This window comes from Miscanthus floridulus, chromosome 19, assembly GCF_019320115.1.
Source record: "Miscanthus floridulus cultivar M001 chromosome 19, ASM1932011v1, whole genome shotgun sequence".
Classification (NCBI taxonomy): domain Eukaryota; kingdom Viridiplantae; phylum Streptophyta; class Magnoliopsida; order Poales; family Poaceae; genus Miscanthus; species Miscanthus floridulus.
Window position 1 is genome coordinate 104,339,099 of NC_089598.1, and position 26,322 is coordinate 104,365,420.

The 26,322-nt window shown below is 42.2% G+C and overlaps 1 protein-coding gene and 3 pseudogenes across 1 annotated transcript; 2 read left to right on the plus strand and 2 right to left on the minus strand.

Moving 5' to 3' along the window:
* The first annotated feature begins 3,818 nt into the window (after positions 1-3,818).
* LOC136529538 (F-box protein At4g35733-like) lies at positions 3,819-6,501 on the plus strand (annotated as a pseudogene).
* Positions 6,502-7,331: 830 nt separating this feature from the next.
* On the minus strand, positions 7,332-15,232 carry LOC136527325 (UDP-sugar pyrophosphorylase-like). Its single transcript, XM_066520012.1, has 17 exons — positions 14,877-15,232; positions 13,380-13,484; positions 13,023-13,139; positions 12,507-12,647; positions 11,998-12,097; positions 11,633-11,760; positions 11,443-11,514; positions 11,262-11,326; positions 11,084-11,144; positions 10,688-10,809; positions 10,240-10,360; positions 9,562-9,638; positions 9,298-9,403; positions 8,626-8,685; positions 8,283-8,363; positions 7,932-8,171; positions 7,332-7,788 (listed from the first exon to the last, which is right to left on the minus strand). Exons 1-17 carry the CDS (start codon positions 15,009-15,011, stop codon positions 7,621-7,623), a joined length of 1,899 nt encoding a protein of 632 aa, XP_066376109.1. The 5' UTR covers positions 15,012-15,232; the 3' UTR covers positions 7,332-7,620.
* Positions 15,233-15,554: 322 nt separating this feature from the next.
* LOC136529379 (uncharacterized) lies at positions 15,555-25,761 on the plus strand (annotated as a pseudogene).
* Positions 17,910-18,750, minus strand: LOC136528624 (uncharacterized; annotated as a pseudogene).
* Positions 25,762-26,322: the final 561 nt, after the last annotated feature.

The window sequence follows — 26,322 nt, forward strand, 5'->3', positions numbered from 1 at the left end:
AAGAAGAAATAATTGTTCTGCTATATCTGTGCAAATGAAATGAATGAATATAGAATATGCAGTCAATAAGTGGATTATGAAAATCCATATAATTCCTAAAGAATATAAATCGTAATATATGAAAATTAAATCTCATACCAAGTATTAAGAAGTCTTATAATATATTCCTGAATGAATATTGAAGTCTCCAGAAGAGCATATCCTAAAAGGAATAGTCACTGAATGACTTTGTAGTGAATAACACTATCTCCTTGTGTATATCACATAATAATTTCTCATGTAGAGAATATATCTCATAAAAGAGAAATATTATTCAATAAGAATGAGAACATCCTTGAAGGATTTACCAGTCGAATCTTAAATAAACACCAGTAATCCCTGAAGTGAATGTAGACCCGAGAGAAAGAAAATGAGGAATCCTAAAATACCATGAATGTGTCATACAAATACTTAGAAAGTGCATATTGAAAGGCTATCAATGAAGTGATGATATCCTCTAAATACCATAGAAGGTATAAGAATAATGGTGACTTTGGTAATTGAATTATCCCCTAAATGCGAAATGCAAGATTGGATTTATTATTTAGTGATACAATCAAAATTCTAAAGATTTGTAGAACATATAATTGGAAAATCCACTAAGAAAGAATTATAAGTATTCAAACTCTAGTATAAGTTTGATGCACTATCTAGAAGATATTGAATATTATAACTTATTTACCCCCATAATCCTCTGAAAGAATTTGTTACCCTGAAGGATAAAATTTATTTATTTTGCACAACTAATAAGTGGTTATTATGCACGAACCATATTGCTCTTGTTTATACTCATATTATAATTCATAGAAGAATTGTGACACAATTTTTGTAAGATATAGTATTATGGTACCACATACCATTAACTAAGCACACAGTTGTGAGAAGTGTGATTTAAACAATGAAGTTCAAAGTATGGCTATATGAGGAGGAGCAATTTGATTGAATCTACCTTGATGGTAATTAAAACCACTAGAATTACAAAGATTATGTAGATCATATTTGCTAAAATATTGAAGTTTATGCATAGATCTTGAAGATAAATATCTATTCATGAAGAATAGAATATTCTGAAGAATACATGACCAAAAAGGTTAAATGTTGTACTCTTTTTTTCTAAGTGAGTTTTTACTTGAAGGTTTCTCACGTAAGGTTTTTAATGAGACAACATGTGCAATACAATTAACGAATGCGATGTACTCTTTTATCTAAGAACTGTTTTTTTTCACTGGATTTTCGGATAAAGTTTTTAATGAGGCATGTGCATATCGTGGTAATCACCCAAGGGGGAGTGTTGTAAAACATACAGACTCTATCCTAAAAGGAAAGAGAAATGTGGAATCATAATCCTAGTTCGTTTGTATGTGGGCTCTTACCAAACTCTTAGGTCTTGACAGGACTATATATGTTGGAGCTCTATATTGTAATCACCAATATTCATAGAAATAAAAAAGTCTCCCCATCTCTTGTGTTTATGTGTTTTACTTTCATCTACTATGTTGATCATGAGAGATGGAGAGGAAAATGTCTTAACCGCTGGCAACATGTTTTATAACACACGACTAGAGACATTTATTGGATTCTTTTTTGAGCTGGAATTTAAATGGTTTGGAGTTAGAATAAAAATTTTATTTTCATTGTTTAGTGATTTTTAAAGGAAGTATAGTATATCTCTCTTGTGGTGTCATGAGCTCTCCAGGGTTTGGGTACATAACGCACACATGGCTCAGTATCAAGAGATATCTCACTTACCACTGAAAGAACAACAACATTGGCCCTGTTCGGCTTACCCCTATATTCGGCTTGTTCGGCTTCTTTTTTCAGCCGGAACAGTGTTTTTCAGCCAGTTTTAACTAAGTTTCAGACCAGCGAACGGGGCCATTAAATTCTGGAGTAAATCAAAAAAGAATTACGAGTAACCACGTCAAGTCAAAGAACTTGAACTTGTTGAACAGACTCTTACAAAGAACCCAATAAAAATGAACAATGCTCTAAACAAATAAGTTCTAGACCTACCTGTGTGATCGGAAGCGAGGAGACAATACAGTTTCCTTCTATTTTGGTTTGCACTGTACCATTGTGTAGATCCAAAACCAGCCCCAAAAGAAATTAATTTAGATGATGAAGTAGTACTTCATCTATTCTAAATTATAAGATGATTTATCTTTTTTTCTAATTAAGTAAAATAATATATCTAGAAAAAATAATGTCTTATAGTTTAGAACGTAGGAAGTACTACCATATTCATAGTTAATTATACGAAGACGAGTATGTATCAAACGAAATTTGTTTCCACTTTGTAACGACTAAGGTCCGTTTGGAATAGAGAAACACGTCCATTCTAGTCACGAAACACTAGAAACCGCGCCAAACAAATTTCCTGGCGACAGGATAAGAGCCGGAATGTTTCTCGCTTTTTTTACGTAAGCACACAAAACGACGTAGGCTGGTTTCTAGTGATTTTGATTCTGGTCTCCCTTTTCCAATAGTAATTATTTTTTTTTCATAAATTCTTTTCAGTGTATTAAGTTAAAATGTATTGTATTGAAGTTGTTTGTCCACAGAAATATCAAAAAAAATTGAAGCATATTTCTATTTATATATTTTTTTTATAATTTTTTTTTTGAGAATCAAAATCCAGCCAAACAATTTTACGAAGTGATTCGATCTATCAATGGAAATATTTTTTTTGAGACAACTACGAGCCAATTCCTACCACATACACCTTGACACCTGACTAACGCCGTCGTTATATCGCACGTGCCTCCTATTCTGGCCCTCCGGGCAGAGTCGTCCATTTACGGTGCGATAATGATAAGGTGAGGGCGTCCGTGCGTCTAGACACACTCATCTGGGCCTGTGGGACCAGCCTAGTCTGTTTCTCCTCACGGTCCGTCTAAAACTAAAAATGAACGCATTTCTCTTCCTCCTCGCCTCGTTACGTGGTTTCATCTCGTCGTTGTAGCCGCGATGCCCGCACCCGACTGCTGAACCGGCACTCCCAGCGACCTTCCTTTACGTCCTGTCCTCGCTCCTCTCCATGCCGCTCCCCCGTGCTGCACTCTCTTCCTCTCCCGCGCCCTCCTCCATCCTCCATCACCACCACATCCGAGCAGGGCAGTCGCCTTTCTCCCTCTCCACCGTGCTCACCGACAGTCGCGTAGGAGAGGGAGGTGTCGTTGGCTGAGCCTAGGCCAGGCGCAGCGCGTATGGCCGCTGCCAGGTCGCACCACCATCCTCGGCCGTCGGCTGGCTGGAACCTACCATTCCCCGCTCTACTCTACATCGTCCGAAAGAAGAGTGAAAAATACATGTTGCAAGTATATGTTTCAAGTGTTTTAGATGTTTTATATGTATGTTACAAGTGTTTCATACGGATGTTGCAAAAGTAGATTACGATGTTCTCATATGTTACAATAGTTATATCCGTATTTTGCAAGCTTCCGTTTTCAATGTTTCATCTGTTTTTTCGGACGCATGTTGCAAGTGTGGTTATCTGGATGTTGCATCTACTTTCACACATATGTTGCAAATGTTTTATCTGGATGTTTCGTATGTTTGCAATGGTTTTCAAGTGCTTTTTATGTGTTTTTGCAAGTGTTTCAGACGTATATTTTAAGTGTTTTATCTGTATCAGACATATGTTTCAAAAGTTGTATCTCGATATTTTAAAAATAGATCCGATGTTGTATATGTTGCAACGGGTCGTCATCCACCTATTCCTGTTGACCGGCAGCGTGGGTTGCCTGTGCTTTGGTTGTGGTTAGTCGGGCCTCCAGTTCCTTCGTTTTCCTAAACCGTCCTTGTCCTTGCGAAGGTCGTCCGGTGTCCTCGGTGCTGTCCCTGCCTCCTCCGTTTTCCTTTGCCCTCTCCAAGCGCCGCCGCCGTCGCCGGCCCAGCTCCTGTCTCCGTGCTCTTCGTCGGCGGCTCCGTCGCTGCCCTGCGCGCGGCAATCCAATCCATCCCCACTCTGTCCTCATCCTGATACGTAGTTCATCGTCTACGAACAAACGAACCAAAAAAAAGCTACTCCGTACGTCGGTCTCGACTCGATGTCAGGAGCGGAGCTGCCAGAGGACGTCCTAGCGACGATACTCGCGGCTCTCGAGGTCCCAGACCTCCTCCGCGCGGGCTGCGTATGCTCCTCCTAGCGCCACGCCTGCGACTCCCAGCGTCACGAGCCGCAGCTCGGGGCTCGGATCCGGCCGCAGACGCCGTGCCTTCTCTACACCAACGCGTCCTCCGGCGCGAGCGCCGCGGGCCTCTACAGCCTCGCAGAGGAGAAGCCGTACACGCTCGCTCTCCCGGACCCTCCTATCCGCAGCTGCTACCTCATCGGCTCGGCCTACGGCTGGATCGTCACCGTCGACAGGAGGTCCGAGCTCCACCTCCTCAACCCCATCACGGGTGATCAGATCGACCTCCCGTCCGTCACCACCATCGAGCAGGTCAGGCCACTCCGCGACTGTCACGGTGCTGTTCTCCTGTACGAGTACTCATGGTACACTGCAACCCTTGCACAGAACGCTCAACGTCATCAGTCTTTCGCCTTCACAAGCTGCGGGACTATGTCTTTCAGAAGGCGTTCTTGTCCAACGATCCGTCCACTGGAGCCTACACTGTTGTGCTCATCCATAGCCTGTACTGGCAGCTCTCGTTCGCGAGAGCCGGGGATGACCACTGGACTTGGTTGCCAGACGGTGTTATGTATGCAGATTGTGTCTTTAAGGACGATGGCCTACTGTATGCAATGCGGGTTGATGGTGAAATCCACGCATACGATCTAAGTGACCCTGCATTGAAACCACGAGTTGTCATGGATGGGTTTAAGGTCGGGCCTGGTGGAATCTACATTGTCCAAGCTCCATGTGGTGATCTGCTGCAAATTCACAGGGATCTTGAGTATCCTGATGAGGAGGATGAAGAGGTGCCTGGTGACGAACCTGACTTAGACCCACCAGACGATGATGAGTATTTCTCAGAACCGGACAGGGCTACATCAGAATATGATGCAGAACCGGCGTGGTGGAGCGTATCAGAAGATGGTGCAGAACCAGAGTTAGACTCTATGCCACTTCACGAAAAGGTTGTGTTCAAAGTATATAGAGTGGACTTGACAGCAAAGAAGCTTGTGGAAGTAAGTAGTTTGGGTGACAATGTGGTGTTTCTTGGGCTCAACCAATCACTCTGTCTATGCGCCAAAGAATATCCAGAATTGAAGGGGAATCATGTCTACTTTACTGATGATGGTGAGTGTATGGCTTTTGGAAAGCAAGAAAAACGTGAGATGGGAGTTTTTAACTTGGATAATCTGACCAGTGAGAAAATTGTTTGTCCTCGGATTTGATCCAACTGGCCACCCCCCATGTGGATAGTACCAAATCCTAGAAAGATGAATCAGGCATTGCTCAGTTAGGTGTGAGATCTTGTCCTATATATAAAGGTAATCTTTTATCCTTGTTCGTTCCATGCTTCTAGTACTATCCTGTAACTTGCAACTGTACATTATTGTGAAAAGGATAGGAGTGTTTTGTTTGTTGCTTGGTGCAAATGGCTCACCACTGACGGTCTCATTGTAACTCTTTCATCTTTCATGTTTATAATAGTAGTTCTGGTGTCTAGGAATCAGCTATAGCTATACAGTGGTATTGGCCTATTATTCAGGGTGGTCGGCACGGTTATTTTAGCTGCTGCAGCTGCAACTGCAAACACTGTACTAGCAGCAGCTTATGGCAGCAGCTGCAGCGAACGAAGCAATTGGGTTTAATATATACTTTCACTTCTGAAAGGATCTAGTTCTTTTGGAGGAACATTGTTGGATCTGTGACAGTGAACGTGGGTATTTTTTGGATGCTTGTTCCTTGCATGAATAAAGAAGAATCATGTGTATGAGTTATTTTCAGGAAGACTTGATTTTAATGGCCATTTTTTACATCACTAGACTTGTAGTGGTATCTGCTAATGGGCATGTCAGCATGTGGGTCATTCTAGCTCTCTCGAACTCTAAAGAAAATGTTATTTTCCATGAAGCTGCATTTCTGGTTATATTTCAGAGAAGATAGATATTTCTGTCTTTTTTGTGCATCTGAATGAACTTGTATTTGCAAACTTTGAGCCAGTCATACGAAGATTCAGATAACTCTATTTATAATGTACCTTCATTTTTTACCCCAAACAAAATGTACCTTCATTTGAAATTTTTCCATAAGGAAATTGGTATTTCGTGTAGGTGGTCCTAAAGCTACATGTGGTGCATTGCATGGGATTTGGTACCCTCTCGGTGCTGATTCAGAAGTTATTTGATCGCCGTGCTTAAGCCAGTGCACCACGTCTCCTTATCACAGTAAAAGAGTTTCCGCATTCTAAATATTTGCTTGGCAGGCGTGTTTGCTCTTGCTTGTTGGACCTGTCACTGTTATTATTCACGCAGAACTGTAATTTTACTAGCTTGTGCTTTGTACTCGGTCACCTGATCTGTTCAGTGATGTTTTTGTGTGCTGATTTGCTGGTTCTGCAATGTTGAACATTTGGATCTGAGAAACGATAGCTATGTCACTATGGCTGTCCTGCTGCCTTCCTACTCTGGTCTTGGTAATTGCTGAAATAACAACCAGGTCCGATGCATGCTATTTCTTGAAAGAAATGCCGACTGTTTCTTGCTGATACACTCTGCAAGAGTTAAAACTAACGATACTAATTTGGTTAGCAAAAAGAGTATCAGATTGAAGGTTGGTCTTTAAAACATCCGGTTAAGAAAGAGTCTTTATAATACTCATATGCTGCACTTGACATCGAACATCATCCTTACAAAAATAACGTAATATAAGACGACTGTCAGGACTTATACGATTTAAAAGATGCAAGTTCCAAATCTCGAACAGGGAACAGCAATGGTTCACTTTCCCTAACCTTTTAGTTTTAGGTATACATAGAGATCGCTGGTCCAAATTTGTTCCTTTCGTTCACGGCATCTCGTTAGTCGCCTCAGCACTCACTCATCACCACTCACAACAATTCCTTTCCACGGCCATTGAAAACGGCAAAAGTGATCTTCTTCTTTTTTTTTTTAAAAAAAAAGGAAAAAGTAATCGCTAAAAGGGTTGCAAAGACTCTTCTCGACACAAGCGCACAGCCATTGCTCTCCTTTTTCTCATGAAATAATCACAATTAGCGAATGCTGCAGCACTAGGATATTCCATGGTTTATGTGCCAAATAAAAAGGATGCAATATGTAGTATAACACTAACTACGTACTGCCACACTTACTTGATTCAGTGCCAAGTTTTCTAAAACTCAATATTGTAACATAAACATCAGACCCCAAATAAATAATCAGCTCTGATTACACTGAAGAGGAGAGAATGTTTGGCTATGAACGAGGGTACTATACAGGTACAGATATACATAAAGAATGTTGACTGATTAGTGAAGCACTTTGCTCCTTATTATACTTGGGAAGGAGAAGAACAGTTTCAGCTATGTTGCCAATGGCCTCCCAGAATCTAGGAGGCAATCCAGATGTGAACTATTTCCAGTTGGTAGGAAGCTACTCAGGTCAATCAAGCAAATCAAGAATGCTTTGTTTCATGCACTCAAGCTATGCTTTCCTGGCTCGGTGTAGTTCACCTCTAGCTGCTCAACCTTCTCAAACTTAAATCCACGGATTCTGATCTCTTCCTTCTCCGAGGTGTCCTTGTAATCGACATGCTGGATAGTCCAGCCTTTATTTTGTACATGACTGGTAAGTTTAACCTGCAAACAGACATGGATGCATGGTATGAACCGCTGGAGTATGAGCAAAATATTTCGTTGCTAAGGTAATAACCAAACTACGGAGGTATCTGTAATATATGCCAGGACTCTGAGAGTTAACGGTGCTCAATGTCATGTATTACCTCTGCTTCATCGACAGCATTGACAATAAGAGTGCCGTCCAACGAGAGGCCTTCAAGGAAGACGTTCTGACCATTGATGACCAAAGCTGACCTCTGAGAAACTGAAGAGTTGTCATGCACTTTCTCCTTGACACTCTTGAAGGTGAGACCCCACCGTGGACTCCAGGTCATGCGTGGCCAAACCTCTACCTCTTGTCCGTTGAAGGTATCAACAACAGGGTCAGCTATTTGTGCACCAGCCTGGAAAGAGGGAGGAAAAGGAGCTCGTTGAGCTGGAACACAAACAATTTGAGAACGCCCATGGCCATTGGCCAGTGTGCCCTTGCCAAAGGAATATGCTAATGGAATCACCTTTCTCAAGATAAGGCTGTTCGCCTTGTAAATTGCCATCTCTCCCGAGGTTGCACTATGATAAGGATTGCCTTTTGGAACCTGCAAGAAGCCATATAAAAAATCTTATGATGCATACTCTCCGTAAACAAATATTGATAGTGTCGTTAGAGGTGAATGGAGGAACTATAGTTAAATCCAACCATTACTACAGGAAAAGGTCCAACATAAGTACCCAACAATTAACAGGCCTATCAATTAAGATTGTGTACCCTTAGCATAAATGCTTCACAATCAATGGTAAAATTTTAACGAAGTAAAATGAGAAAATCATCTCAGAGTGAATTGGAACTAGGAACCATACTTTAGCTGCGTCTTCAGGATTATTCTTCACAGGAGCATAAGCAAGCCATGTAGCCATCACCTAGCATTTAAGTAAATCAAGGCATGGTAATAAGAATACAATACAATAATTAGGGATGAATCATGAAAAATGCAGCAAAAATTCTAAATAATAGTTAATAACATGAATGTCTTCTGAGTAAGAAATAACACATGTAATGAACATCATTTGATTACACCCACTCTCCCGTGATTGTAGTGTTTTCCCCTTTTCTCTGAAAGGTAGAGCAGCACTTAGGATTCCTAACAGAATACAGAAAACAGGTTGCCTTTTTAAGAAAGTATATCATGTGAGGATAAGTGGATAACTATTTACAAGTTCTCATTTCCTGATAGTGCCCATTAATTATAAATTGGAGTGAAGGTACTGCAGAGAATCTATAGAATTCCTATGCTGTCTTATAGTTTTTTTTTGGGTAAATGCTGTCTTATAGCTACCACATAAACAAGATAACACATTGGTAAAATAGCAAGATTGGGAGACCCACAGGCTATATTGACTAGAAGAAAACTGAAAGCAGGAAACCATGGCACTCTTTCAGGGTACTGATCCAAATGGTACAACTGATAAAGTTGGTTAACTGATGCATCATGCATATGCTTAAGACTAAATGGATGATCAACTGCCTCTTACCGTGAATCCAACTTTTGCTGAGGGAGGCAACGTTTTTGGATAGTCTTGCATCATGCACTCTAGACGAGTGGAGGATTTAAATGCTGTCTTGGTCGAATCAGTATACCTAAATTGACAAAAATGATCAGAGGCTGGGGTTAAACAAAGGACAAACATTCATATTAAGAAGTTGTACACAAAACAAAGATCAAAGAAAAAACTAATACCATAATATCAATCACTTTAAATAGAAGTACTTAACAGCAAGTGGTTAGAAAAAATTACTTGGGATTTACAAATTCAGAAATGGCACCATGTGTTTTCTTGAGCTCCTCAATGTATGGTCCAAGCTCCAGTATCAACTACAAAAGCATAGTGTTTTTCATAGTACAACAAAATATGCAGCTTGAATGTAACATCATATAACAACATTGGCATAGTTCTGCCCAGTTTTAAAAGCAATGGATAAAATAAACATGAAAGGTTATAAGGCACATAATGTGACATTGAAGGTAACAACATCCACAAAACTCGTATTGGTTTTAGCATCACACCTCCGGATCATAAGAGCAGGACAATCATTAATAGATGGTCCATCCTCATCAGAAGGGAAAAATATGACATGTTGGCAAACCAAGAGTCCACGGATCTCTTGACGTGTGGTAAATTATCCTTTGGAACATATAGTTTAACAACAACAACAAAGCCTTTTAGTCCCAAGCAAGTTGGGGTAGGCTAGAGTTGAAACCCAACATGAGCCACTAGTCACGGTTCAGGAACGTTAATAGCTTCTTTCCAAGCACTCCTATCCAAACAAAGATCTCTAGTATATCCCAGCATTTCAAATCTCTTTTTATTGCCTCCCCCCATGTCAGCTTCGGTCTTCCTCTACCTCTCCTCACATTAATATCTTGATTTAGGACTCCACAATGCACTGGATAGGACTTGGAACGTATAGTTTACCTGGTTTATATTTCCAGGATATGGAGAATAGCCTGTCTCACAATTTGCATCTCCATCAGGATGTCCAGTTGCACGAAGGAGTGGATCAAGCTGATTGTACTCTACATTGATGACCATTGTTCTACCTGTGCACAAAATGGAATTATGACAAATTTGACAAAACAACCCTACCGTCAGTGGTTAAGAGAAGTGAAATGCATTATTTTGTTCAATTCGATGGACTAGCCGATTAGAATACCAGTATGGAACAATCGAGAAGTGATTCTCCTAAATCCTTGTGGATATAAGGATAGTTTTCTTGATTTTCATAATACATACCAACAAAAGATTGAAGTCTTGATTGATTTTTTTTTTTTTTGCTAAAAAATATCACAATGATCTACATATTTTTCGTTTAAAACTTAAGTCATGAAAAACTCATAGAAAATGGGGCAAACGACAGTAAAACCTACCATCAACATGAGTAAGTTTGGTAATTCCTCCAATTGCTTCCTTAGCCTTCCTAGGAACCGCGAGAGAATTTACATTGTAACCCTTGGTGGCACTGACACCAAATGCCGATGGTATTGCCTACAAAATAATCAAGAAAATCAAGTCGGTTCTCTGTAACCAAAGGTCCTGAGCTCAAGGAAGCAGTTCACCACAAATATATAAGGGTCCTTAGAAAGATACCAAGAGGTAACACAATGTACAACTAGGGAGGTAACTAGGCACTAAAATTTGGTACCTTACGTACCAGATTTCAAGTTATAATTTTGGTACCTCCTGGTACATTTTTAAGGATAGTAAAATTCTATCTTTTAACAGTAAAATTATTACACAGTAGGGAAGCCAGTGTACAAACATTGAAAAGCAATCCATTTGTATCCTGGAAAAAGAGAACCCACTTCCGCCCTTCACTCTTCCTAACAAAAGAATAGACAGTATAGTTTCATTAAATTACTTCATGATATATGGCTGCTAATTTTCTTCAAATGGAAGAAACTGCCCCCAGTGGTGAATTTTTGAATCAATGAACATACCATTGCTCAAGCAAGCCACTTGAATAAAGAAGAGAATGAACATCTCCATGCCCATGTGGCTTTGTCTGCCAAATCACAAAACTGGTAGTAAGAAAGGTGGACAGAAACTCAGTGTATGTGGAAACAATATGGTGCTATATTCAAATACAATTTTACTGATCCTCGAATGGAAATTTCCAACCTGAATTTTGTACTTGTCACTTGGGTCTAATGCAAGCCATGCATCATTGTCAGCTAGACATGCTACTTTTTCCTGAAAATGGAAGAGAACGTACAGTCATCACAAAAGGTAACTGCTATGTGCTTTGCATATATAAAAACATTTTTCCCTCCTAACTAGCATGTGAAAAGAACAAAGAAACAGAAGGAACCTGCTTTAGTAATTTCACTTGAGATGGTTCCATTCCAAAGTAAGAGTTTGTCTCCAAAAGCTTGATAGTTAGTGCATTTGTATCATCAGAAGTCATAATAACAAATGGGATCTTTGTTTGGCACCCATCTGCATGGTGGATGAATATCATCAATCAGAATAAAGCAACACCTGAACATTCTCTAAGGTCCAGCATGTATTATGTGTAAGGAATGAAACTAGCAACTAAATCAAGCAATTGCTAGATACCGAAGGGACATAAAAGAAAATGATATCACCTATTGTAAAGATCGAAAATCATTTGTAAGAATTAAAACAATGATAGGCTCCACAAAGAAAGAACTCAGATAAACGTAGAGTACATACCATCAACCATTTTGCAGCTGGCTTCTTGTAAAGCCAGGATAGACTCTATATAATGTTGAAGGAAACATTTTCCAGTAGTTGTTTCCCGGGGAAGTGCTACCTGACCAAAAAGTAACAAAATCACCAGTGAGAAATTACAGAAACATGGTTGGATTATCTCTAAACTTTCAAGGACACAAGCTAATAATGCTCATATACTCTTAATCCTGTTTTAGAGTCATACAGTTAGTGCTTTAAACTAGGAAATAATTTACTTTACCGCCTGTAGTCATTAAGCTTTCTTACAACCAAGTCCTCAATGATGTTTCTATTTTCTGTGCAGGATGATGTGCAATATCAGCATTCAGTAAGAGAAAAAGAGAACAAAATAAGATTAGCAAAATCAGAGTTACAAGACACCATACCAGTACAGCATCTAGTTTGAGTTCCAATTAAAGTGTGCCTAGCTACTGTACTACCTCATGACACAAGCTTAGATACTAGTTTGCTATTAGCAGCTCAGCACATACCTTAATTCCTTTGTAACCAAGCCTTTCACCAAGCCCTCCGGCTACAAGAACAAATGCAGCATTGCGGGCTTCTTTTATCCCAGCTGCTTCCAGTGAAACAAAATTGTCATCTCCAAAGTTCAAAACCTCCCCTGAAGGCACCTGTAAGTAAGGTATGGCAAAGTTTATTAGCTGTGTCATCAAGAAAAGTGGAAAGGTAAAGAAAGTAGAGAATTACCCAAACTAACATAAAGAACATCCATTTTTAAGCATCAATTTATCTCAAAAAAAAAATTTCAGGTTGTGGTGTACTCCCTCCGTTCCAAATTATAAGTTGTTTTGACTTTTTTGGTTCATCCATTTTCCTATGTATCTAGACATATTATTATAACTAGATGTATAGCAAAATAGATGTACCAAAAAAGTCAAAATGACTTATAATTTGGAACATAGGGAGTATTAAACTATTCATAGAACAATTCCCATGAAAAGGATAGATACTTAGGCCAAACTAAACCATTGGTAAAAAAGACTTACAGAAGGGGTGAAACCATCATATGGGTTTTTGCCTGCCTTTGAATCTGCAAGAAGTTTTTTGGCATTCTGGATGTAAGATACCAAACCTCCAGGATAGCTTGAATTAAGTTGGCGAACCTAAGACAATGACAAATTGACAAAATTATTAGAATAAAAGGAAAAAAAAACTTTATACATTTGTGCTTATGACTTCCTTGCATAGATTATAATGCAACTCCAGTCCCAAACAAGATATGTCTTGGACATTGGCACAGTCTTCAAAACATAGTTTTACTAATACTTTTTGTTACAAAATATTTGTAAAAAGATATAAAATATATACTTTTATGAAACTACATTCTGAGTTTGAATACACACCTGATCAAAGAAGCGTCTTTTCTTGTCATCATCGACACCTGGTTCAGGCCAGTGTTCAAACAGGTGAATCTGGCCCTCATTCAAGAGCATTTTTGCTAGCTCAACCTAGAATCACCAGGCAACAAGAGCATTGTAGCAGGAGAAAACAAAAACAGGTGTTTAATTCCATCGATTGAATAAACTTAGCATGGTATGTCGCACCAGAGACTAGTACATTTAGATACACTGTGTTCTGAAATAATGGTGAGCAATCATTCAGCCAAACCCAGGGCCAATAGGAACTTTTGTGATTCGTGAGGAGGGGCCAAGTTAGATGTACATCAGTTGAGGACCACCGTCCTGAACGTGTGAAAAGTGCAGTAGAACTTAAATTGTTCGCCCAAAGGACCACATTGTTTATTATACTAACAAGAACACTGTTCACAACTGAGAATAGAGGAATGTACAGATGTACCAAAGTATTCATACTCGTAGTAACATTTTTACACAGGAAATTAATGCTCGAGCACAAGTATATGATCTAAAGTATCCAAATTGAGTATGAGCACCATGCTTCCTAGTCCCACTGTGGGCCTGTGGCAGGAGCAGAGGGTGGTTAAACTTGAACACATTGGTACGACACCGGTACTGTTTTAGGAACCAGCAGTCACCATCATGAAAAACTGAAAATCACAGAATTAAACTTCATTTCTTCTAGAATTGTGTGTCAAGAGGGAGGAAGTCCTAAATTGTAGCGGTGGATGCGGGTCCACTTCGCCCCCACCGGCCAGGCACCGTCAACACGTGAGGGGACTTCAAAGAATGGCAGCGAGTCAGGGTAGTTATCCGTACCGTCCAGCGTCCGGCAATCAATCATCAGGCGCTACACCTAAACTCCTCCAATCTAATCAGGCCTTTAGTTTCAGAGTGTAAAGTTTTGGGGTGTCACGTGAGGATGTCGCATGGGGTGTTCGGATACTAATACAAAAACAAATTATAGAATCCGTCAGTAAACCACGAGGCGAATTTATTAAGCCTAATTAATCCGTCATTAGCACATATGTTACTATAGCACTTTATTGTCAAATCATGGACTAATTAGGCTTAAAAGATTCGTCTCGCAAAGTAGTCGCAATCTGTGTAATTAGTTATTTTTTAGTCTATATTTAATACTATATACATGTGTCATTGGATGGGATATGGCATAAACTTTTTCTTTAGGGGGAATTAAAGAAGCCCTCAGTAATATTGACCTACGCGGCATGCGAACATAGCTACCAAGTACCAAGTCAAATCAAATCATACGGCAGAGCGTCCACACACACCAGGGGCGGAGCATCGCATCACGGCCGACGAAGCGAGAGAATTTGGAATTCGCAGCGAGTGGAATGAGGCGTGAGATCGGCGTAGCACCGGCAAATCCACCGGCAACAACAGAACGGCCAGTACGACGGCGCGACCTCTTCTTCAGTACATACGGAGTAAGTATATAACAGACTAGTAGCAGGCTGCGCTCACCTCGTCGGGCGCGAGCAGCTGCAGGTTCCGCCGCAGCGGCGGGCACGCCGCCGCCCACTCTCCGTCGCCAGTGCCGGCGCCGGAGATCCCCAGCGCCGCGACCCCCGCCGCCGCGGCGTCGGTGCCCGAAGCCATCGCGGGCGAGGAGGCTGAACTGGAGGGCGGAGGAGGCGACCCGCGTCGCGTCGGTGACTGTCAGTTGCGTGACTGCGTCGTCGTCCTTCCGTGGAGGCGGAGGTGGGCACGCTTCACGGGGCGTGCAGTGGCAAACCGTTTCCTCGCTGGCTCTCTCTCCTCTGCGGTGGTGTGATTCGTCGGCTTGGAAGGTTTGGTTTGGAAGGATCGCGGCTGCCGTGCCTAGAAGAGACGGGTAGGATTGGTCATAGCTGTGGGCCCGTGGGTCCGTGGGCGCCTTGGCGGTGTGGTCCCAAAAAACTTTTTTTTTTTTTGAAAAAACAAAAAACTGTTTAATGATGGTAGCCGCTAGCATTTATCGCTGACTTCGGGCTCGGGGACAAGGCCGATCGCGACGAGCCCACAGCCGTAGAGGCCCGGCCCGTCTCTTGCGTCACGGGCCGTGTCGTAATTAAGCCCAGAATAGAAAATAAAAATTTCCGCCATATCCTAGCCCTGGCCTGCTCGGCTGCTAGCGGCGGCCGCCCTCACCGAACGCGGAACGCTCGCTGCCCATATCCTCGAGAAGTCGAGACTGACGACAGCGATTCCTCGGCGAGTCGGCGTCGGGCGTTGGCGACGGCGAGAGCTCTCCACGCGTGGACCACGGCTCTAAAGCCCCAGCCGGCCGGCGGCCGCCCCTTGCCCTCTTCTGCAGGCTGCAGCTTTGCCCAGCGGCCGCCCTGCCGGCGCCCCGCGCAACCACGCCCGGCAGCCGGCCGGCCCTTCTGCAGCAGCCAACAGGCAACCCGCCCAAGCTGAGGCAGTGAGGCTCCACGCCCCCGCTTCAGAAATCACGGTGAGAAAACAGACCGAACACGAAGAGCAGAACAGTACCGCATTTTTATTTCGATTTCATTGTCTAGTCCACTAGTTCTAACAGCAGCATTTTAATTAGCAACATTTCATATTGAAGGCAAGAATGGAAAGGTATTTTAGTAAGAAAGATGTGTCCAAGATTAGTCCAAAGGTAATTTTGCCCCTTTATTTTTAACTTTGTGATTTTACGCTCGATGAAGCTCCGTTTTGCCCTTACTATTAAGGGTTAATTGGGTTGATGCCATTACAATTCTCGCGTTTTTTAGAAATACCATTACTATTAGTCTTATTGTAAGCGTGCCATTACAATTACAATGGAGTCTGAAAAATGCCATTATGCACACTTGCCGCGACCTGTGGCCCAAATGCAGGTGTATACAGTTAGTACGTACATTCGTATGGACCCTTTGGCCCTCAGCTTCTCCATACATGCGGCCGTTTGACTGGATCGAGCCAATCCATTAATTCCCCACCGCCTCCTCTCTTACTCGAACCCTAGCTCGTCGGCCTCAGAGGCAACTACGACGGGCGGCGACTACTGCTCGCGGCGGCGGCGGCCGCGACTACCGTAGGCACCGGCGTCGATCGCGACTACTGCTGAGCGGAGATGGCATCCACAGCTGCCAGTTCAAGTGCTAGCCAGGTTGGTGGTCTCCCACGGATCGATTGCCCCAAATGCAAGATCCAGGTCATTAGGCGCAAGAGCAAGGCTGGCAATATGTATTACACTTGCCCCAACAATTTTCGGGTAATTTATCTTGCTTTTCCTTTGATGTTGGGTTCCATGTTCGTCCAGCTACAAATAGTGTTAAGTGGGTTGGGGTTTTGATTGTCAATTGCAAAACGATGACACTTGTGCGAACTATTGGTTTAAGGATAATACCTGGCCTATCTGCGCGCCAATCATCCAGACAAGCTCAGTGATGTGGAAATGGAAGGTGTACATGGCCCTTTTGTTGCTCCTGCGGTTCAAGGCATAGAACAGAAGAGTGACACAAAGATTGGGATGATGGATTTGAAGGTTCAGATCATTGACTTGAAGGTTGTCATTTTAAAGTTGGAGCAGGAGATGAAAGAATTGAAGAATGGAGGATTGAACAAGGCTTTTAGCTTAGGCAATGCATTAGTTACTGTGGTGATGCTAAATCTGTTTGTAAGCCTCTTAGTTGCAGTAGTTTGGAAATAAAGTAGTATGCACCTTGGTTCCAGTAGTTTGGAGTTTAGTGATCTTAGCCTGTAGGTTGTCAAGTGCTACTAATTTATGTTTATTTCTGTCTGTGCAACTATGTATCTATGATCAAGAAATATATGTTTATGTAGGTTTTGTGAATCTGTGAATTTGTGATGAATCTGTCAATGTGTGCAACACAGCTTCTCCGAATCTGTATTCCTTAATAAATGACCTCACCTAGTGAACCATCAATTTGTCCACTTTGTTTTCCGGGTGCCACTCATTCTCATCTATTTAATTTGGACCATATCATGTGAGCTGTAGCATTTGATGGTAGAGATGTATGTTTTGCAAAGGCCCGGGTCATCATCTAGGTACGAGTATATGTGATTATGCAATATATAGCAACTATGCAACAATCAGAACTACTAATTGGGACAAACGACTAGTTACTTTGAACCAAGAGCTTGGAAGCTGTTTATATCATGAGTTAAGAACCTCACTAAGAATCACAACGTGGTTTATATGTAGTTATATAACCTCACTGAGAACCAAGTGGCAGCATTGACGACACACGCTTCACAATTGCTGGCAGCTCTGAAGGCTCGGTGACGTGTGGCCAAGTGGACTGAGGTTCCAGATATTGGCATTCATGTCTTCCTTTGTTTCCATGGAACCCATGCTCAGCACACACTAAACAAAAATAGGGGGTGCCCATAACAAATATTCGGTGCTGACCATAACAGACATCGAGTTCAGGCCCTAGCATACATCAAGTTCAGGGCCTACAATATATCAAGTTCAAGGCCTACAATACATAACGTTCAGGCCACAAAAGAAACTAATTTCATGCTTGTGATCACAACATATCACATGATGTTTAAGAAGTCCTTCAGGCTTCTCACAACACTAGCTGCTGGAGCATCAGCTTTCTTTTGCTGCTTCTTTTTTCTTAGGTGTCTTCTTCTTAGGTGTTTTCTTCTTCTTGGGTGCACCCTTCTTCTTCGGTGTTGTCTTCTTCTTCTTCATTTGTGAAGGTCTAGCACTTTCATCGTCTTCCAACTGTTGCCTTTTTCTACAGATGCACACTATGATTAGCAAAAACTAGAGAATGTCACAAGAATTGGAAAGAGACATACAAATCATTTTATCTTTTTTTTCCTTTGAATTCAGTCCAACTTCACCATCTTCTCCTAGCTCTGGTTGTTTGCAAGTCTTAGAGAAGTGCCCAAAATCTCCACACCTTTTACACCTAACCTTCTTTTTGGTAGCATTTTTCTCAAGGCAACCTCTAATTCTCACCACTCCCGCCCTATCTGCAACTCTACCTAGCAGAGGAGGGAAAACTTTGAAGCCTAGGTCAACCTATGGCCACTGTGACCTGTCTGGCAATGGCTCAACTCTAGAAGCATATGCAGCCCTGAATATCTGAACAGAGTAGTACTCATGCACAAAATCTGCTATTTTAATTCCTCTGTTGGAAAGAATCCATGCCAGGGCATGTTTGCATGGTTTTCCTGTGATTTCCCACTCCCTACAAGAACAGGAGTGACCTTGCAGGTCAACCATGTGCCTCTTGTGGTTGTTCCAGTCATCTATAAGTGTTACTTCAGCTATGCCTTCATCACTTCTTGCAACCTTCATAACTTTGAGGTTTTTGCTTATATTGTTCAGGTCTTTGATGACATTGGGCAGTATACCAGCCTGCATATCCTTACCAATCTACCTTCTTAAGTACCTCTTTTCCATTATGAGTTCCCTAATCCCATCTACCAGTTCATGCAGCAAAAGTCCTTTCAACTTCTTTATCTGAGCATTGAAACTCCTAGAAACATTATTGGTCAAATAGTAACATTTACTTAGCTCTAAAAATCCACACCTGTACCATATCAACTTGTGATATTGCTGAAGGAAGTCAATGGCATCTGGGGCAAAATCTGCTATCTTCTGCATGTGCCACCTGAACAACCCTTCCGTGTAACTCCTTGCAGCAGGGTATAGGTGGTCAGTAAACACGTCTCCTTGATAATGCTTCATAAGGTTGTTATACATGTGCCTCATACACTCTCTGTACTCCACTTCAGGGAACACTACACCCATAGCCTTCTCAAGCCCTTTACAAGCATCAGTACATATGACTAAACCTATAGGTGAACCCACTGCTCTATTCAACTGCTGCATGAACCACTTCCAATTGTCTTCTGTTTCAGAATAAAAACCACCATATGCCACATGGTATAACTAGTTGTGCCCATCCACAGCAGTTGTTGATGCCAACTGCCCTATATATCTGCCGTGCAATGCAGACGTATCTACACCTATAAATGGCCTACAACCAGCTAAGAAGCCATCAATGCATGGCTTCAGGGCTACAAAAATCCTCTTGAAGCGCTTCTTCTTCTTCCCTTCTAACTCTATCTCTACAATGCTTTCAAGAGAACTTATTTCTATCTATGCTTTCCAATTGAACAATGGCTGAAAACTTTTTGAGTACTTCCCATGAATCTATTGTAGGGCAACCATCAAATCTGACCATGCCTTGGAGTATTTCAGTTTAATGCCATAGTCTCCTTCTAGCTTTTCCTTTGCATCCTTGGCTCCTTTATTTGGGTTCTTCTTGACCTAGTCCGCCAACCTATCTGCACACCAACCTTGACTAGCCATCTTCCCCCCCTTAGCTTTGTAGTGGGACAATTATGTTCAGCATGCAATGTTTTAATCTACATAAGAAATTAAGATGAATATCATATGTATAAATGAATAAGTTACAAACAGTAATAAAAGGACCACACCAACCTGTATTGCTTTCTTATAAAAAATCATAGATGCATGAATTCTCCATGGGCACCCTTCGGCAGCATAATATGCAATGAATCTTGTCTTGTCAGTTTGCAACTTAGCTAACTCGAAACCTTTCTTGACAGCGTAATGTCTAATAGCTTTCCTGAATGTTACTATGTTAGGAAGCAATTATCCCTTGACAATCTTTGGATTTTTAGGATCGTGGAGGACAGTTATTTCCTGGGGATTTGCATCATTAATTTCTGCCTCAAGAGGAGCACCTCCATCAGCAACAACAGGATCAGCATTATCAACAGATGGTTGGGCACTGTTAGTGTTGGCTGGGTGTGTAGGTGGTATTGAAATATAGATGTGCTCATCATCAACCCCAACATACTCCTCTTCATTGTCAAATATGTCTGGCTCCCTATCAGTCTCTACGTTCGACTCATCGGCAGTACAAGGATTGGCAGCAGAAGAAGCTTGGGCATTTGGAATGGCAGCAGAAGAAGCATTTGCATTTGGAATGGCTGCAGTTAAAGCATTTGCATTTGGAATGACAGCAGTAGAAGCATTTGCATTTGGAATGGCAACAGTAGAAGCACTTGCATTTGGAATGGCAGCAGTAGAAGCACTTGCATTTGGAATGACAGCGGCACAAGCATTTGCATCAGGATTGAAATCAGTAGGGTTAACTACTCCATCATCAGGTGGAATAACACATAAAGGCTCTAACAACTCATACTCAAGTGCATCAGAAACAGCATTATCAAAGACTCCTACCAACACACAGCAACACATTTCAGACTTATACATGTCAAACAAATCTATCATCTAAATGTCACTGTCTAATCTGACATCTTCTTTCATATTTTTGTCAAAGAACCACAGAGATGCAGACTGGTTAGAGGCCCATTTAACTTCATTCCGCAAGCTTTCCCTCAACAAGTCTAAAGAAAACGACCCTATCTCGACATCCCACTTAATCACAGAACCTTTGGTGTAAACTTTCCTACCCAACGCATCTATTGTATTGAAACCTTCAACTTTAATCTCTAGCGAGAAGAGGTCGGTCCTAGCAAGAAGTAAGCAGATTAAGTCAACGAGTTCTACAACAAATTGCAGTAACAACTAGCCTATTTGTCGATGGAAAGTCATGTCAGATCGAAATGGCTTCAGATGCATACCTCAGTATGCTGTCGTCCATTGCTGCAGCACGGTTACCATGCACCTCGTCCTCCATGGAGGACACGACCACCATAGTACTCAAGCTTGCACCATGATCTTCGATCGACTACCACCAGTCGCACCCACCACCGCCGCGAGCAGCAGTCGCCGTCGCCGCCGGTCGCAAGCGTCTCCGAGGCCGACGAGCTAGGGTTCGAGCGAGAGAGAGAGGAGGCGATGGGGAATGGATGGATTGACTCGATCCAGTCAAACGGACGCATGTATGGAGAAGTTGGGGGCAAAAGGGTCCATACGAATGTACATGCTAGCTGTATACATCTGCATGTGGGCCACAGGTCGCGGCAAGTGTACATAATGACATTTTTCAGACTCCAGTGTAATTGTAATGGCACGCTTATAATAAGACTAATAGTAATGGTATTTATAAGAAACGTGAAAATTGTGGGGCATTTACATATTTACCATTATTACGGATGACATCTTACACTGTGTCACTGACACATGAGTCACCGATATGGTACTTTTTATACCACTCACATCATAATGATGGTAAATATGTAAATAATCCGAGAATTGTAATGACACCGACCCAATTAACCCTACTATTAACACAGTCAGAAATGTTTGGATTAAAGGAAAAAAGAAAGAAAGGCACGTGTACCAAAAGCCAGTGAGACCCCTTTCTCTTTCCTCACTCGGTCAACCGAACGCTCCCGAACCAGAGTCGCGTGTTAGGGTTTCCAGGCGGCGACGCGGCGTGGCCACCAGGCGGCGGTGCGGCTCCATCTCCGTCCGCCCCGCTCCCCCCTACTCGTGCCCGTGGCTCCTCCCTCTGCCCCGCTCCCCCTCGGTGGCGCGGGTACCGGCTGGGGCGCCGCGCGGCCTGCAGCGGAGCTCGCCCCGACCCCTCGCCCCTGCTCGCGCCCGCGGCAGCACGACTGGGGCCTCGCCCGCTGCCCCGCCCCCGGCCCGGCCAAGATCTGACGATCTCATCGCCCCCTTCAGCCTGGTTGGTTGGTAGGCCCTGCTCTCCAAATCAAAGTAACCTCTTCGATTCAGACTTCAGTTCAGGCATCAGTGAAATTGTAAGATAAGGTTGTTTGATTTGTAAATTAGATTAATTTCTACGGTTCCCAAGATTTGTTGTACTTCTTTATGCTTGTCTGATGATTTACTAGATTTTGCGGCCGACGTGTTCTTGTCGTAGATTATCATGAGTATAGATTTCGTAGTCAGAGTCCAGACCAAACAAAGCTTTGGTTCTTGAGATGCTGGTTCTTGTTCCAATGGGAATATTGGTTGCTTATGCCAACCAAACATAGTGAGGGAAACTTAATGATGTCATTTAAACTTATATGTTAGTGTTTGACTTGTCATTTAGACCTGTATGTTGGCTTCTATTATGGTACTATGATGACATGTTACATGGATATGGTTTATATGTACTAGTTGTGTGATATTAAATTGTGTTTATGTGGATTGTCAGCCGAATTGCTGTCGAATTTATCTAAAAATTTTGTATGAAAATTGTCAACTTGCTGTCTGAAAATAGGGGTAAAAACACAAATAACATAATAAAACAGGGGTAAAAACGCATGGGCAAAGTTGTCCTTTTGTCCAAAAGTTAACGCCGTTAGAGGGACTTCACAGACCAGGGTAAAGTCTTCCTTTGTTTAAAAATCGCAGGGGTAAAATCACAAAGTTAAAAAAGCGAAAATCACAAATACACTTCAAAACAGGGGTAGAAACGCTTAAGCCCCTTACATTTTTATCTAATGTAAGCGAGGATAACATAGTTCACACTTTCATGGCCATGAACAAGCGTAAAGCAAAATCTCTCAAGCCGCCGTTGTTTCCTTCCCTGCTGCGACCATATCGGTTCCCCCGCACCTGCTGCTGCTGGACCCCTTCCTCAAGGTGCCACCTCCGGCTCTCTTCCGCAAGCTCTGGCCTGCTGCTGGTTGATGCTCTGCTCTTAGTAGTTTATACATCATGAGTACCAGGGCATGTAGGCAGGATGACTATACTGCTGACTAGGCTCGATTGTACGATTTGGAAACATTGTTTGATCTGTATCAATTCCACATCCACAACCACATTCCATTAATTAGGATTCTGCATGCAAAATGAATGGACCAAATTCAGTTATAGACGGTCAAATGTGTCTAAAGTTTCTGGGCTGTAATACACTTTTTGTTCTTACACAGATTGACTAGCATCTGCCTACAAATCATTCCCCTTGGTATTTATTGAGCACTGCAGGTGGTTGAGGTAAACATGCTGAGGATCATCTTGAGCCAGTCATGGAAGAGAGGAGCACATATGCTAAGTGAAGGAAATTCAGCACCGGCTCTATTAACTTGCTGGAGTCAATTTCACAGCGGGCAGGTAACACAGAGCATTGTCTGACAACAATAAGTTTAACCCTCGGAGTTCTGTCGTTATAATGATTAAATGAGCAGATTTTATAACTCAGCAACTTACACACCATGAAAAGTAGGTTAAGATGCTTATTAATGGATGATGTGAAGATGCAAATGCTGATAGGATTGTTTCTCTTTTCTTTTTTTACAAGTTTTTAGGATGAAACATCCTGGTTGGATTAGTGCTAAGTTTTCTTTTATCAGTTCTATCTGGATTGTGAATGACTGCATGCAATTGGATTTAGAACATGAATGATGAAAGTTTGACATATATTGTATGATTGTACCACTATCACTCATGGTTCAGGTGACAGGTATCTCTCCTAGGTCAAGTGATTGTACAATAGCTTGTCTCGTAATCCATTCTATTCCTAAAAAACTAAGCAAATCTATGATGGCTTGTTTGATGATAAGTAGACCCAAATACATTAGTTTGGATTGTCTTCTTGTATACAGTAAAGTTGGGACGGTCCATGTTACTCCCATAAAGTCTAGCCATAATTTGCTTAACCCCCTAAAGCGTTTAATTAACCCTCTGTTTTCACCTTTTGCTGCTAACAGTTCCCGGTGCACTAGATTAGACGGTTTTGCCAAGTAGGAAGACCAGTGGTGGTTGACCTAGCCAATTAGGTTATTTTGTTCCACGGAAAGATTAAATAGCTCATGGTTGACTAAACATAATGATACGATGTCCACCTTTTGCTTCATGCCAAGAATTTGAGGCCATTTGACAGCTGTGCTGATGTAGCCGGCGTTTCCTAAAGGCCTTGTTAATGTGGTACCAACACAACAGAAGCAATCAAGCAACAGTAGGATGGGAATGATCGTCGCTGTGCCACCTGAAGATTTGCGTGGACGTGTGCCTTACAGCGCAGCTTCACATTAAGGAACAGTAGACGTTGACCGTATAAGCAGCACCACAAACTTCATTCGTGCTGGCATGTCCTTGAGAATGTTGTCGATATTGCCCGCAACATTGAGGGACCCATCAACTTTGACATTTGCCTCAACACCGAGTATGCAGATTGGCTGGCTCCTTTCTCGGCGTGGTTAGCCGTGACATGGCAAGCATGCTGGAGGGTTTGCCTTTATTCTGGCACGGTGAACTCTTGTGGTTCTTCAATTTCATGGTGAGATGAGGCCGTTACAATAACATAACACAGATAGCAAATCTATTGATATAAGTTATTCTGGTTGGCAAGACCAAGTAGACTTTACATCCATGTTGCAAAGCCGAGAATGGCTAGAAGGAAAAGGTGAAAATGATCTGGTTTAACAAAGAGAGGATTGCGTTAGGGGGCTAAGCGGACATCGGACATACTTCCAGGGAGTAAAATTAACTTATTCCTATAATGTTCTTGCAAAATCCAGATAAATCTTTTCCCTCTGTGGTAGTGCCTAGAAGAAATCACATGCCTGAACTGGGTTTTAGTCTTGTGGGCATGGAAAGCTATAAGATGTACTTAGATGAGCAAACGCGTTGAATGGTTCATTGACCAAAGATGCAATGGCACTTAAGCTCAACATACTACTTAATGAGTCAGAATACCATGGCTCCTGCAATTTGCTTCTAGAATTTGTTATAACTGAATGCAATGTAACCTGCTAGTGTACATACTTTTCAGATTCGTCAGTTGCTGACAGGTATTGGATTATGTGTTTCCTTTCCAGGTCTGAAGTTCTTCCAGGAGCTTCTTTGGCGTGGAGGACTTTGTGGATGAAGACAACAGTAGGCCATACACATACAAGAAGGAGAAGAGATCTAAGAACCCTCACAAGCACATTTCTTTCAAGCGGCGCACCATTGCCTACATGGAGCCCTTCACGCTTGACGTCTTCATTTCCAAGCGCTTCATCTCGGTATCCCTTACACACCGATCGACTTGCAGGCAGGTCGCGGTTGCCGGGACCAACTCAAAGGACATCAAAGCGGTGCTCAAGTCGAGGTCCGACATACCCGTTAGGGCGAAGGAGGCCGACGTGTTTACCTGCACGTACACACCAAGGGAACAGGACAAGTTTGAGGGAAAGATTAGGGCAGTTGTTCAGTCGCTGATCGATAACGGGATCAATGTGAAACTTTATCTTGACTGAGTTTGTGTTGGTATGAATAGTCCTGTTGAAACTTGCAAATGAGTTATCTGTTGCTAGGGATGTAAGTTGGAATTGTTTTTGTGTCATTAAGTCGATCCAAAAACTTGCTCAAATGAAGTGGAATGACATTTCAGGTAATCTGAGTGAGGTGAGAAATGAACTAGAATGACATTTGACTGTAGTTAGTTAGCTGACATAAACACATTATTGGATACCTACTTGCATCCTTGTGACCTTGTCTGTTGCGTGGCCATAAATATACTTGGAGCTTTAGTGCCAAATAAGCCATCGTTTTCATTTTTCTTGCACTGTGTATTGTGATTGTGATCGCCTAGAAGCTGAGGCACTTGTCTATCTACGACTACCGAGACGTCATCAGAGTTTTTTTTTTTGGTTTCTGTCGTACGTAGCTAGTGGAGTGCTCAAGTGAAGTCCACCAGCAGTTGGTTGAGCTGAAGGCGGGCCAGAAGCTGAGCCAGGCCGACAGGAAAAGAAAACTGACGAAAGCGACCGAAGAAAAGGCACAAGCTACGGGTGGATCGCTTCGCTTTGCTTGACTGCTCCACCAAGTTTGAACTGACCAGCTGCTATGCTAGTCTTCACATTGTTATTAACCTCTAGTAGTACTAACTAGGTCATTAGATATCGATTTGGACCCCCACTAGGATGGAAGTACACATGACACAGGAAAAGGTTCACAAGAGTAGCCATCCATCAGCATGGCAATTGCCAATTGGCACTGTCTGTCTGTTGATTCTACTAGCTACTAGCCATTTTCTATCCGTCGACCCGTGGT

Excerpts from the sequence above, each read along its gene's own strand:
- LOC136527325 (XM_066520012.1), bottom strand. The coding sequence starts at position 15,011 with ATGGCTTCGGGCACCGACGCCGCGGCGGCGGGGGTCGCGGCGCTGGGG. Across the intron at positions 8,364-8,625 it reads ATCCTGAAGACGCAGCTAAA|GTTCCAAAAGGCAATCCTTA; the intron begins GTATGGTTCCTA and ends GGCTTCTTGCAG. Across the intron at positions 8,172-8,282 it reads ACAGCCTTATCTTGAGAAAG|GCTGGTGCACAAATAGCTGA; the intron begins GTGATTCCATTA and ends CCCTCTTTCCAG.